The following is a 12,946-nucleotide window of genomic DNA, read 5'->3' as shown; positions in this document are numbered from 1 at the left end:
AGAGACGTAATAGATTAATGTCACTTGTTATGTACGACGATGCCGACTCTTCTCATTGTCCATCCATCCATCCATTTTCTGAGCCGCTTCTCTTCACTAGGGTCGCGGGCGTGCTGGAGCCCATCCCAGCTGTCATCGGGCAGGAGGCGGGGTACACCCTGAACTGGTTGCCAGCCAATCGCAGTCTTCTCATTGTTCTCACTGTTATTCAGATTCACAGAAGTACAAAGAACATTGTTGATTTTTCATATGACAAGGTGCACATTTTTATTGCCACATCCAACACTACTAATTCTTGCTGCTTTTCACATTTGCTACCGTACCATGCAAAACCACTATTGATTTTTTATTTGTTTTTTAAACGATGAAGAGGTGTATGTATGTATATATCTTTATAGTTACGATTGGTCCTGAAAAAAACAAAAACAAAAAACACTGGTCATTTTTAAATGATTGACCAGGCATATTGCTAACTCCATATCAATATACAATGCTGTTGGCTATTCCTGCTGCTGTTCCCATTCACTTCTGTATATTTAATATTTTTGCATTCATGTACATTAGTTTAAGCTGCTCGCTCTGAAATCCTTTTTATGTCCACTATTGTACATTCCCACCCACGTTTTAGCACCAGCTAGCAATAAAAAAATAAAAAAAAACGTAGACAACAATAAAATGTGGACAGGAACTCACACATAAATGATGAGAAACGCTGGGAAGTCCTGAAGCTGCACTAATCTTCCAGAGTTTTTAATAGCAACCTAGCACGTCGTCCCGTCTCAGAGCTTCAGGTGAACACGCCCAGGTGAGCTATATGCTGCTTGCTCCGTACATCACCGCTGACTAGTCTTGCTCTTGTTCACATTCACTTCTATACATATGTATTTGTGTCTTTTTGCTTCTCGTTTGTAATGGTTTGATGTGGGCTATTATTGAGTAGATTTACTGATACTCGCTACGTACGACGCTACCGACTTGTCTTCCTGCTGTTCACTTTCAGGACAGCAGGAAAAGAAGAACACTATTGATCTCCATGCTATACAGCCATCTGGATGGCCGTGTTCACATCTCGATCTATATCATTTGTCTTACAAGCACCGTTGCTGACTATTCTTACTGTTGCCCACGTTCACTTCTGTAATACAATGCATATATTTTCTATTCACGCCTCCTTTGTCGTGTTCTCATGTGAACTGTGATTTCTTTGGACACATTCATGCCACCTTCTCCCGACATTGCTGCTGACTATTCTCGCTGCTGTTCGTGTTAACGACTGGATATAATTCTTCTTTCTGGTGTGAGCTATAATTTGTTCTGACACGTGAAAGCCACTGACTATTGTTACTGCTGTTCACATTCACAACATACATTCCTGTTGACTTTTCTCGTTGCTGATCAAAATCAGCAAGAAGAGTATTTATCTCTCTACTACTCACAAGCATATTTGCATTTTTGTATTGCTAAGATTTGTCATACGTAAAAACGCTGCTGACTATTGTTTGGACTTTAGAAGCTCAAAGCACGTGTTGTTATTTTAGATGACAAAAAAAAAAACACCATAAAGAGTGCGTGATTCACCCAAAATTATTTTCTCTCACTTTCTTACCACGAAGGAATAAAAATGGGATCCTACTGTTTCCTTGTGTTAGCGCTGTGTGCGGCACAGACGTTGTGTAAGTATTACACGCACACACACACACACGCACACACACACACACACACACACACATTTCCTGTAAATGCTAAGGGATGAACATTGTGCGTCAAACAGTCGTTCGTACCTCCGCCATAGCCAAATCGCAAATGATGATACTTTTGATCACCATTTGTCTCTTGGTTATTGTTAAATCAAAGCAAGTCAGATTCACTTCACAAAAAAGTAGAAAACATGTTATCAACCGCATTGCCAAAATGATCCCATACTGCTGACCTAAATTCGCTTGGAGGCTCCACAATTTCATGGTTTTTAGTAGCACTAGCCATTTGTCTTCCACTCCTCCGGTCCACTCTCCTCATGTCGTTCAACAGAACAATTTTAACATTTTACTCACGCCGGGCATACAACCGTGAGCGGAAAAAGTAGTCACATGACACACAGTTGGAGGAGGGTTGCTGAAGAAATATCTTTTTCAATTAAGGCTTAGATTTTGTCCAAATTAAGTTGAAATGATAATAATAATATTAATTTGATTAAGTTTGGGCGGCACGGTGATGACTGGTTAGAGCGTCAGCCTCACAGTTCTGAGGACCCGGGTTGAATCCCCGGCCCCGCCCGTGTGGAGTTTGCATGTTCTCCCCGTGCCTGCGTGGGTTTTCTCCGGGCACTCCGGTCTCCTCCCACATCCCAAAAACATGCATTCATTGGAGACTCTAAATTGCCCGTAGGTATGAATGTGAGTGCGAATGGTTGTTTGTTTGTATGTGCCCTGCGATTGGCTGGCAACCAGTTCAGGGTATACGCCGCCTCCTGCCCGATGACAGCTGGGATAGGCTCCAGCACGCCCTAGTGAGGAGAAGCGGCTCAGAAAATGGATGGATGGATGATTAAGTTTGATAGCACTGTTAGCTCATATGGATGTGTCTGAAACGGAGGCACAAACTCTGGGAAGTGGAAGTGGCGTGTCGCGGTTCTGGCGTTTCAAAGGTGACCCAGGTTCGTGTCTGAGAGTATTGTGATTTTCGGTTTCGATACTGCATCGTTAACTTACAAGCGTAATACACAGGCGTTTGCCTTTGTGTGGTACAACATGGTAACGTAGCTCTATTTCTCACAGTTTTAGCATTTGTGCCCCTTATTCACAAATGTAATCTTCATCCCAAGGTGTCACCATCGAGTCGGTGCCCGGCGTGAATGGCGAGGGAGTCATCCTGACTGAGCTGGAGACCACAGTGTTGCTGTTGTGTCGTAGCAATCGGTCCGAGGGTGAGGGAGCGGAGCTGGTGTGGTTGAGGAACGGCGCGACGGTGGCTCTCCGAGAGGGAAACCGCAAAGGACAAAGCGCCGTGTGCGTCATGCCAGTCATCCACCAGGACAACGGTGCCACCTTCACCTGCCGCCTGAGCAGCAACGCCACTGTTGAGGCCTCCGCCACACTGAACGTCACATGTGAGCGCTAACAGGCACCAAACACAAACTGTGGAGTGCTGACGTCGGCCAAAGTCAAACATGCCGAAATATGTCACAAAAATGTATTTGATTGAGAAAGAAAACAACATACAATTTCACCCCAGTCCTTTAGGTGGCAGTAGTCTGTATTTCAAACCAATTGGAGGTGGGAACAAAATATCCCTTTCATTATATATTTTGCCATAACGTAGCAATTTCGCTAAGTCAAGGTAGCTTTATTGTCACTGTCAGTTTGCACACACACATTTTGTATTCTATAGCATACCATATTTTTGGGGTATGCTTTTGTAAATATACTTAGATATCATGATAATGCTAGTATCGTGATATCGTGATCACATCTGATGTGAAATTACCCTCCAATGACAAGCAAAGTATCAATAATAGACACAAAATTATTGTATAAATTTTTTGTATACTTTAGCCTTTGATACATTTACATAGATTATCGCTGTATTGTAATACTGCTGGTATCGTTGAAAAAATATCGATATTTATATCGTTTCAGGAGTTAGTCTACAACTGCCAGCTCTGGTGTATACGCACAATAATACTGTAATGCATTGTATCCGCTGCCATACAGTAATGATATACCTGTAGCAACATCCAATATCGATATTGTTGCTGTACAATGTTACTTCATTTGTTGAATTTTCTTTGATGCTTTTCTCTAGATAAATGGATATGCTGACGTGTTGTATAGTACAGGGTTTTCTTTTCAATGTATTGATTTCCACTGTATCGTGGCACTGTTGGTATCAATGGAAAGATATGACGATAACATGGTATCGGTTACTCAGCAATTGCGCAATAGCAAAATATAAATATTGTAATGCATTACAGTGTATTTTTATTTGTTGCTGTGCGGTATCAATAACACGATATCTTATATCCTGATCAGATTACTTTGATAAAAGCTCCTTGATCTATGCCCATTATTCTAAGTATTAGTCAACCCCATGAGTGCTACCACATTCAATTAACTTAATCCTGGAATCTAATCTTGTTTCAAAAGGCCTCTGAAAGACTTTCCCAATTTGTGCAAATCTACAATTCTCCTTCTACATTGAGTTCCTGTCTTTCCCATTGCTCTGATTGCTGCCACCTCCGAATGACTTGATGAGTTTAGAATCTGCACTTGTGTAGAATTGCGACCAAAAGGCTTGTGACGCCTACAATTCTCTTACTAGCTCTTCGAGAGACTTTCCCCATTATTCTGAGAATCAGTTGAGCCAATCATCCATCCATCCATCCATCCATTCTCAGTACTGTTTATCCTATTTATTTGTCACGGGGCGCTGAAGCCTATCCCAGCTGACATATATAGACACGGACAACCATTCGGACTCAGATTCACACCGTCACTGAGTGAGAACTGCACAAATGCACCACTACTACACCATCAGTGACTTGATCCTATCAAGTGCTGGCAAATCCCAATAACTTGATGATTAAGGAATCTGCAATCGTTTAGCAATGTCTCTAAAAACACTTTTCCACAACTAAATCCACAATTTTCCTTCCACACCGATAATTCAGATACAAAAAAAATATACTTGATGATCTTTGAATCTGCTGTAGTTTGGAGATGGCCCCAAGACTTCTACAATCTTGTTCTCCTTTAACACTGAGTTCCTTGGTTTTCCCCCATTGTCCTTACAGGTCGACCCCATGATAGCTACCGCATCCAAATAACTTGATTATCTTGGAATGTGCTTTGGTTTAGAAAGGTCTCCAAAAGACCTTCCTAACCTTTGTAAATCTACACCAGTCTTTCTTGGTTCTTCAGCTGACTTTCTCCATTTTTCGAATTATTGGTGGACCCAAAGATTGCTACCACATCCAAATAACTTGCAGGCTTCACTTAGTCGTAATTGGATCTATAATAGTTTCCCGGCGGTGGCACAGTGGCAGAGTTAGCACAGCCGCCTTACGGTTTGGAGGTTGGAGGTTCAAATCCGGGGTCACTGCACGATGGGCTTTAGGTTAATTGAAGAATCTAAATTGTCTGTAGGTGTGAATGTGTGTAAATAGTTGTTTGTCCATATGTGCCCTGCGAGTGGCCGACAACCAGTTCAGGGTGTTCACCAGCTCTCGGCCGAAGTCAGCTGTGATGGGCTCACACGCAACCCTAGTGAAGAAAATTGATGGATGGATGGATTGATGTTTTCCAAAATTGTGCAAATTTACAGTTACTGTATCCTTCTTGGGTCTGCAACTGATTGACAATTTCCCATTGTTCCGAGCATTGGTAAATCCATGTGTGCTGACACATCCAAATAACTTGACGATCTGTGAAAGACTTTCCCACAACGTGTGTAAAAAAATTAAATAAAATTAATTTTAAAAATTGTTTCCTTCCAATTGTTCAGGGTATTGGTCGATCCCATGAGTGCTGTAAAACTAATCCTCTGAGCGTTACCCTCCTTAGATCCGCCCATGCTGTCAGGATCTGACAATGTGTGGGTGGAGGATGACTCGCCGCTGGTCCTGCACTGTGACACCTTTGCCAACCCGCCCGTCTCCTCAGTGCGGTGGACCCTCAACGACAGCGCTCTGGACCTCCTGGCAGGGGGTTTCTCCGTGAGCGACAATGGCTTCGCTAGCCGGCTGTCAGCTGACAAGGCGGAGAAGAGTAAGCACGAGGGCCTCTACCGCTGCATCGCCGACTCACCCGTCTACGGTATCAAGAGCAGGGACTTCCTGGTTACCGTCACAGGTGAGACCTTGAGGACCAGACCCCCTGTTCAGCCTCCATGTTGACAACTTTGTTGTTGTCTGCAGAAAAGACCTTCAAGTTTCCACTGATGCCCATCATTGCTGGCGTGGTGGTGGTGTGCCTGACAGGACTCCTTGCCATTCTTTCACGCTGGAAAAAAATCATCAAGGTAACGTGGTACTTACACAAGATGGAAAAAGGTATTTATATGCAAGACATACTCTAAGTGTAGGTGTACCAACAATTTTCTCCATATGATGCCATTAATACTGGCAAAACACGCCTCCTAACGCCCAACTTTTTTCTCCCAACAGTGCTGCAAGTGAACGATGTTCGTCGACTTTACATGCCTGCCTGCAGCCGGTTAGCTTGGTGCTAAGGCTAAGAGAACCAGCTCATGAAAGGACTCATTTCATAGTTCTCCACATGACTGCCCGTCTTCATGACAGCAGGGAAGAGCCCTTGCACTTATTTAGCTTTGTATAAAGCTAAGGCTAGGCTAACCAGCTAATTAAATGACTGCTTTTGTAGCCCTCCATGAGGACACCTGTTTATTGTAAATTACAACTCAACGAGGCTGCCTGAAGCCAGTTAGCTTAGTATAAAGCTAACCATCAAAATAAAGAGTCCTTTTTGTAGCACTGCACGAGGACGCCTGTTTATTGTAAATTGCTACTTAACGAGACTGCCAGTTAGCTTAGCATAACGTAGGAACTCTTAATTATTTTGCCACCTAAACCGCTTATAGTTTTATTATTAGCTTGCAACAAAGGTGTTTTTTGTGTCATTTATATGGGCAATCTAGTATTTTACCAAGATTGAGTGTACAATTATTTTTCAATGACCATCCTAATGATTACGTCTAAGAAACGTGGATTTTTAATGTCTTCTTTATGTATGAAATCTAAATTTAACTCAGGTTTTAATGACTGAACTTAAACTCCGGGCTCAAGGACACTGACTCGTTAAAATGGTGTTATACATTTACTTTTAACAAAACAAAAGCCCGTGTGTCAACGTCCAAGGCCGAGCTCACGCTGTCCCTTATCCATAAAATTAATTAAATATGGTAGTGCATGTGTTCACATAAAAAACGTCTTGAGGAATAATCGAAACAGATAAGGAAAAGAGAGACGCGTTTGATTATAACTGTGAAGTTTAACCTAAAAAAAAATACTCTTTACCAGAGGATGGCAACCTACTACCATAAACACTAGCGACACCTGCAGGTCAATTTATAACACCACACTTTAAATAAAGTGAATTATTTTATTGGTGCCAATCACGTTTAAATGTATGAAATTTATGAACGTATGTGCGTGTGTGTATATATATGTATATATATATGTGTATATATATATATATATATATAGAGAGAGAGAGAGAGAGAGAGAGAGAGAGAGAGAGACAGAGAGAGAGAGCGAGAGAGAGAGAGAGAGAGAGAGAGATACAATACAATACAAATTGTAACGAGGTCAACTTCCGAACCACACATTTCTTTAAAAAAAAAAAAGAAAATCGGAAGTTTTTTTATTTAATAATTTTATGCTATTTGTAATGATAAAATTCAAACAAATGAATAACACATTTAAATAAATCTAAAAAATTAGCAAGTGACGGAAGTAGCTAAGCAGGGGAGGAAAGCGGGAACTAATAGCGACGTTTCTAAAAAACATTTAACTCGTTAATATACCCTACGTTGTTATTGATGCTATAATCACAATAAAACACAATAATATTAAATTCAATTTAAATTTTTTATGTAAATAATAAATAAATAAGGTATTTCCGTACCGGAATTTGCGACCAGGATACCGGAAGTATGAGTGGAGGGCGGGACGTGTCCCTGACGTCACTTGACAGGGCCTGTCGGCCAATGGTATCCATCTGCACTCTGCAGCCCAAATTCAAACAACGGAGGACCCGCCGAGTCTTGCTCAACAGTGTTTGTTTTCAGGTAAGGCAAACTTAACACGTACGACAGTAAACAGACATTTAATGGCGTTTTCTTACATACGTAGCGCGCGGGGTTCACGGGTGGAGGACTAACTGTTAGTTTGCTCGCCAAGGGCGCTGGCCTGGTTTGAAAATCTCTTGTTTCCCAAATTCTCTTTTTGACCCCACCCTGCGGTGATCTCCCGTTGTTTGTGGTGCGAAAGCTGACTTTAACTTTCACTCGTGAACCGGCGATAGTTTGGCGTTGTTTTACGCTCGAGGACCGTATTTTTGTTGTAATAAAGACGCGGATTTAGATCGTCCTTGTACGTCGAAAAACTGTCACTCATTGTTCCCATTTTCTTAAAAATAGTGTTTTTACATTCAAACAAGCTCGTGGAACACGTCTTTTTTATATAATTATTATCTTAGCGCAGAATCTGATTTGCTATTTTAAATGTTTGGTTAAGATTATAAATGATAATTGAATTTTCAGCTAGCATGTAAACTCATGTAGGCTATCTGCTATATTTGATTTGCAACGTGACAAGATTCCCCAAAAATGACAGGCTGTCAAAATGCTGAGTCTGGTTGGATTGGCCACTTCAACCTGAGTACAATGCACCAAGAATTTTGTAAATTGAATGATGGGTATAGGGTAGAGAAAATCTGGTCCAAAACCGCCTTTGAATTACAGTAAAACAGTATAACTTCATTGTTTTCAACATATCTCATTGACTCTTTCATTTTGTCTGCTACTCGGAGAACCCCCTTCTCCGATTGGCTGAGAAGTTTCTTTTACCCACTAATAAGCTCTTACGGGCCCAGGGTTTCTCCAAGTCTCTGTGTCAAAATAACCGTGTTGTTTCAAACAATGTCACGTGCCCTAAAAACTGAATAAAATATTATTCATGCGAAGAACAGTATGGGCAATAGAATCCATATTTGTTATGGAGGATTTTAGAGGCGTTTAACTCATTCACTGCCAGCCTTCCCAGTCAACGTGGATATTTGACTTCTTAAGCCGTCAATGGCAGTGAATGTGTGTGCGCAGCCCATGTTTTTTAGAAAATCCCACCAAGATAGAGCCACTTTGTCACGTTGCTGATTTGATTAGGTAGACTCTGTTAATTCTGATGTTCTTAATGTTAAATATGACTTAACCATCATCACCCAGTGTCGAAATGGCGTCATCTTCCATGATGGACGCAGTGGGAAGAGCCGTTGTGGGAGTTTGGCGGGCCCACACTACCCTGGACGAGTCGGACGGCGCAGAGAGCTCCCCCGAGGCCTGTGACCGATTCCACAAGCTGCGCTCCTCGTCCTCCCTCAACTCGCTGCGCATGTCCCTGCGCAAGCGTCTCCCGCTCCGCGCCGTCCAGGCCAACTCCCTCCCGGAGGATGCCTGCGACGAGCCCGCCAAGGAGCAGCCCAAAACCAGCGCCGTCCGCAAGCTGACGCGCACCGCTCGGAACTCCATCAGCGGGGTGTATCAGGTACCTACACTCGGGACTAAAGAACACTTATGCATCCATCTTTATCATCTTTCGTTATCGTCTCCCACTCAGAGGTTGCAAATGAGCAGGGAGTTCTCCCGCGACCAGTGCTTGGTGGGGACGCCGGGTCGCATCTGTGAGGGGGAGGAATCCGCCTCGCCGGCGTCTCGTACCCCGAGACGCACCCCCAGGTCCACAACTACGACCAGGCGCACACCAGGCTCCAGAGGGAGGAGGACCCCTGACGGCAACGTTCGTGGGGTGAAGCACGGGGGAGGGAGAAGGCAGCTGGTTCGCATGGCGGCGCTGCGAAGCCCTTTTGCCTCTCCTAACATGCAGAATCAGACACTGTGAGTCACGTGGAAGCTTTTCCCGTACATAAATGGCAATTTGCTTCCTTCATTCTGACTTTTTACCGTCTTTGCCGTGACAGGAAGTTTGACCAGGATCTGGAGTCTGTCTCAAGTGGACTCAGGAGGCTTAAACGTCTCTCAAGGGCCTTCGACGAGCTCATCGGAAGAGATGAAAAGTAAGGCCTCTTTCACGGTGCACAAAAGAAATCACTACAGTGTAGTGTGAACTAATGTTACACATTAAACAGGCCAAAGCCAGAATGATTAAAGAGAAATTTCAGCCAGCACGGAACAACATTCAGTAGTTTGTCATGATGACTGACTGTAACCATATTTGTGTGTATGAATGAAAGAGGGTGTTTGTGTGTGAATGAGACGTCTGTAATCGAGAGAGCCGTTGCTCTTCAATCCGGAGAGAATCCAGTCCAATCAATCCCAGCTGGTGTCTCGCCACATGTCCCTCCCACCGTGCACATTCTTCCCACCTCAATTTCAAACTGAGCGGAATGAAGGGGCAGATAACGTGGGAAGAAACGCGCACGCGTGTGTTTGTATCAGAAACTCAAAGGGTGTGAGTGTGAGAGAGAGAGAGAGAGAGTAAGTGTGTGCACATGTGTGAGATAATGTGTGTGTGAAAATTCCAAGAATGTGTTTTTTTCCTGGGAATGTTTTTGCATGTCACTTCCTGCTGTGACGTTCAACGTGTGGAATTAAAGTGGTTGGCCCACATAAACATGGAGTGTTGCTGCCCCCCTCCCATCCCCCACTCCCCACCCTACCCCACCTTCCTCCTACAACAGGCGGTTCAGCTATTCCCAAATAGCGGAGTAAGGGGAGAAGGTAAATGCATCCTAACAAAGGACGACGACTAAAAGAGGAATGATGAGCATGTGATGAAGATGCATGTGCCTGGACTAAAGAAACAGCACACTTTTGTTTTACTAACTGTACTGCACCTACATTGGAACCTCTATTAGTACGTCTAAAAATAACACTCCGGGGGACATACGCTTACAAAGACGTCGAATAGCATTGTTATTACCATTGTCTTTAATTTATAAGACAACATTTCACACAACATGAAATGTTAAAAACAACATACATCCTTTAAACCAGTGGTGCTCAAACTTTTAACACCAAGTACCACTTAAAAAAATAAAATACTTGGCTCTTCAAGTACCATCATCATGACCAACATTAAAATACAGTAGTGTATTAGGCCTATGTTTTTATATTTAAAAAAAAAAAAAAAATGAGACAGAGGTTTTATTCCTAAAGAAGTATATTATTGTAAACCACTGTAACATTATGCGCAGTTTGAAAATTAAAACACTACTGAAATAATTTAAAATAAAAAAAACACTCCTTAAATAATGATTCAATGAAAATGTATTGCACATAAAAATCAAAACTACCGAAATAAAAGTTTGAAAACAAAAAACAGTTGCGTATTCAAAATGTGTAAAACTGTATTAAAAAGTTAAATACAACTAAACTGTACTAAAGGTAGTGATTCTGTCACGTACCACTACTAGTACTTTGAGAATCACTCCTTTAGACAATTTGAACTGTAACACAACGAACAACTAGTGTTTAAAAAAAAAAAAAAAAAGATGTATAAAGGGTGGGGGGGGGGAATAGCTAGTCAGATTTAAATACAACAAATAATAAAAGCTTCATAACTACTACATGATTTGTGGTAAGCAATTTTCTTTGTCGGACCCTTGGCATGACATGACTCCAGAGTGACTTTTCGAGGTTCCACTGTTGATTCCTTTCTTTTACAACACTTTCACCTCTTCTCTTAAGATTCCTCGTGCGTCTCGACAGTCCGCTAACAACTGAAGAGCTGATCGGAGTGTTGATCGTCTGCTGATTTATTGTTCCTTTAGGTGCAAAACAGCAGACGAGAGCGGCAGTTCGACAGCCACGGTGACGATGATGAGGAAGCTGGACCCCAGCGGGAAGCTCAGCTGCTCCAACCTGAGCCGCAGAGCCTCACGGGTGTCGGAACAACTTGGCGGCTGGGCCCACGCCGTCCGTAAATGAGGCCCTCGCTAAGTTTGCATGCATTGTATAGGACCTTTTTTTTTTTTTAAATGTATGTAGCCATGTTATAAACACCAAGGTGTCCGTTTGTTAGCCAGAGAACACATAGAAGTGGTATGGTACCGTGATATTACTTAGTATGTTTTTCCCCCAGAACTCGTCTATTTTTCAGTGTTATTTGTTTGTTTACGTGTTACTCGGCTAATTAGCTAAATATGGGTCAACTACCCTGAAGTGTAGCTACCAAAGGTGTTCTTGTTTTTTGAATGTTTGTCCTCTAGCTGCTATAACCAAATGTATTAGTTACAATGTTCTATAAACACTTGTTGTTTTTTTTTATTTTTTATTTTTAATTGGAACCTTTTTACTCGTCTCTGGGAGCTACATGTTTTTTTTTTTTAAGGAAAAACACCAAAACTATACCTGTCAAACTAACACTAAGATCTGTTCATATGCAATAATTTTACTAATATTTGTGTCACTTGTTTTTATTGTATGTTTTCCATATGTATGTGCCTTTTTATACATCTTTTCTATCATTTTTCTGTATACTGTATGCCCGATGTGGGCTCTTAAAATGTGACCTGTGGGTGATTTGTGTAGTCTACTCATTTTATAATGTGATAAGTAAGACTTAATGGGTCAAATTGAGCAATTATGTGCCATGTAAAGCATCCATAGACCAACTTTCTAATTACTGGAAGGGGGAAAAATTGTCAAAATGTGAATTAAACTGTCTTTTACAGTATATATGGTCATTGGTCATGTTAAATTACTGTATTTACAAGTCATGTAAAATGGGAATCAAGGAGAAAACAGTTGCTCATCTATGTATTATTACAGGACTTCCCAATTTGGGGTGCAATAACATTTCACGGGATGTGGAAAGTTTAGTTTGGCAATTTTTTAATTTTGTAGATTTTTGGGGGGGGGGGGTGGATTTCATTGTTTTCTTTAAAGAACTGCTCTTCTTGTAAAATAATTTTTTTTACCTTCAAAATTCTTTATTTAAAATTATTTTTTTTAAATAGAGTCCATTTTTTCTCAGAAAAATAATGTTGTTTTTTTTTTTACGTTTGTCCTGAAATAAAACATTTTTTCAAGAGATTTTAGCCTCACAGTTCTTAGGACCTGGGTTCATATCCGGCCTCCCCTGTGTGGACTTTGCATGTTCTCCCTGTGCCTGTGTGCGTTTTCTCCCACACTACAAAAACAAACATGCATGGTAAGTTAATTGACCACTCTAAATTGCCCATAGGTGTGCATG

The 12,946-nt window shown here is 41.7% G+C and overlaps 2 protein-coding genes across 2 annotated transcripts; both read left to right on the top strand.

Annotated features, from left to right (window-relative positions):
* Positions 1 to 740: 740 nt before the first annotated feature.
* On the top strand, positions 741 to 6,405 carry tmigd1 (transmembrane and immunoglobulin domain containing 1). The gene is made up of 6 exons (XM_061702955.1): positions 741 to 805; positions 1,614 to 1,673; positions 2,822 to 3,106; positions 5,559 to 5,846; positions 5,912 to 6,015; positions 6,161 to 6,405. The coding sequence occupies exons 2-6, from the start codon at positions 1,622 to 1,624 to the stop codon at positions 6,170 to 6,172; spliced, it is 741 nt and encodes a 246-aa protein (XP_061558939.1). The 5' UTR covers positions 741 to 805; positions 1,614 to 1,621; the 3' UTR covers positions 6,173 to 6,405.
* A 1,349-nt stretch (positions 6,406 to 7,754) lies between these two features.
* Positions 7,755 to 12,706, top strand: LOC133416187 (uncharacterized). The gene is made up of 5 exons (XM_061702922.1): positions 7,755 to 7,803; positions 8,959 to 9,277; positions 9,350 to 9,627; positions 9,711 to 9,806; positions 11,523 to 12,706. The coding sequence occupies exons 2-5, from the start codon at positions 8,966 to 8,968 to the stop codon at positions 11,677 to 11,679; spliced, it is 843 nt and encodes a 280-aa protein (XP_061558906.1). The 5' UTR covers positions 7,755 to 7,803; positions 8,959 to 8,965; the 3' UTR covers positions 11,680 to 12,706.
* The last annotated feature ends 240 nt before the right edge of the window (positions 12,707 to 12,946 follow it).

Source organism: Phycodurus eques, chromosome 17 (genome assembly GCF_024500275.1).
Source record: "Phycodurus eques isolate BA_2022a chromosome 17, UOR_Pequ_1.1, whole genome shotgun sequence".
NCBI lineage: Eukaryota > Metazoa > Chordata > Actinopteri > Syngnathiformes > Syngnathidae > Phycodurus > Phycodurus eques.
This window is presented reverse-complemented; position numbering and strand designations above follow the sequence as displayed.

Coding starts and splice junctions, on each gene's coding strand:
- tmigd1 (XM_061702955.1), top strand. CDS start 1,622: ATGGGATCCTACTGTTTCCTTGTGTTAGCGCTGTGTGCGGCACAGACG. Junction 1,674..2,821: donor GTGTGCGGCACAGACGTTGT/GTAAGTATTACA, acceptor CTTCATCCCAAG/GTGTCACCATCGAGTCGGTG. Junction 5,847..5,911: donor CTTCCTGGTTACCGTCACAG/GTGAGACCTTGA, acceptor TGTTGTCTGCAG/AAAAGACCTTCAAGTTTCCA.
- LOC133416187 (XM_061702922.1), top strand. CDS start 8,966: ATGGCGTCATCTTCCATGATGGACGCAGTGGGAAGAGCCGTTGTGGGA. Junction 9,278..9,349: donor CCATCAGCGGGGTGTATCAG/GTACCTACACTC, acceptor TCTCCCACTCAG/AGGTTGCAAATGAGCAGGGA. Junction 9,807..11,522: donor CTCATCGGAAGAGATGAAAA/GTAAGGCCTCTT, acceptor TTGTTCCTTTAG/GTGCAAAACAGCAGACGAGA.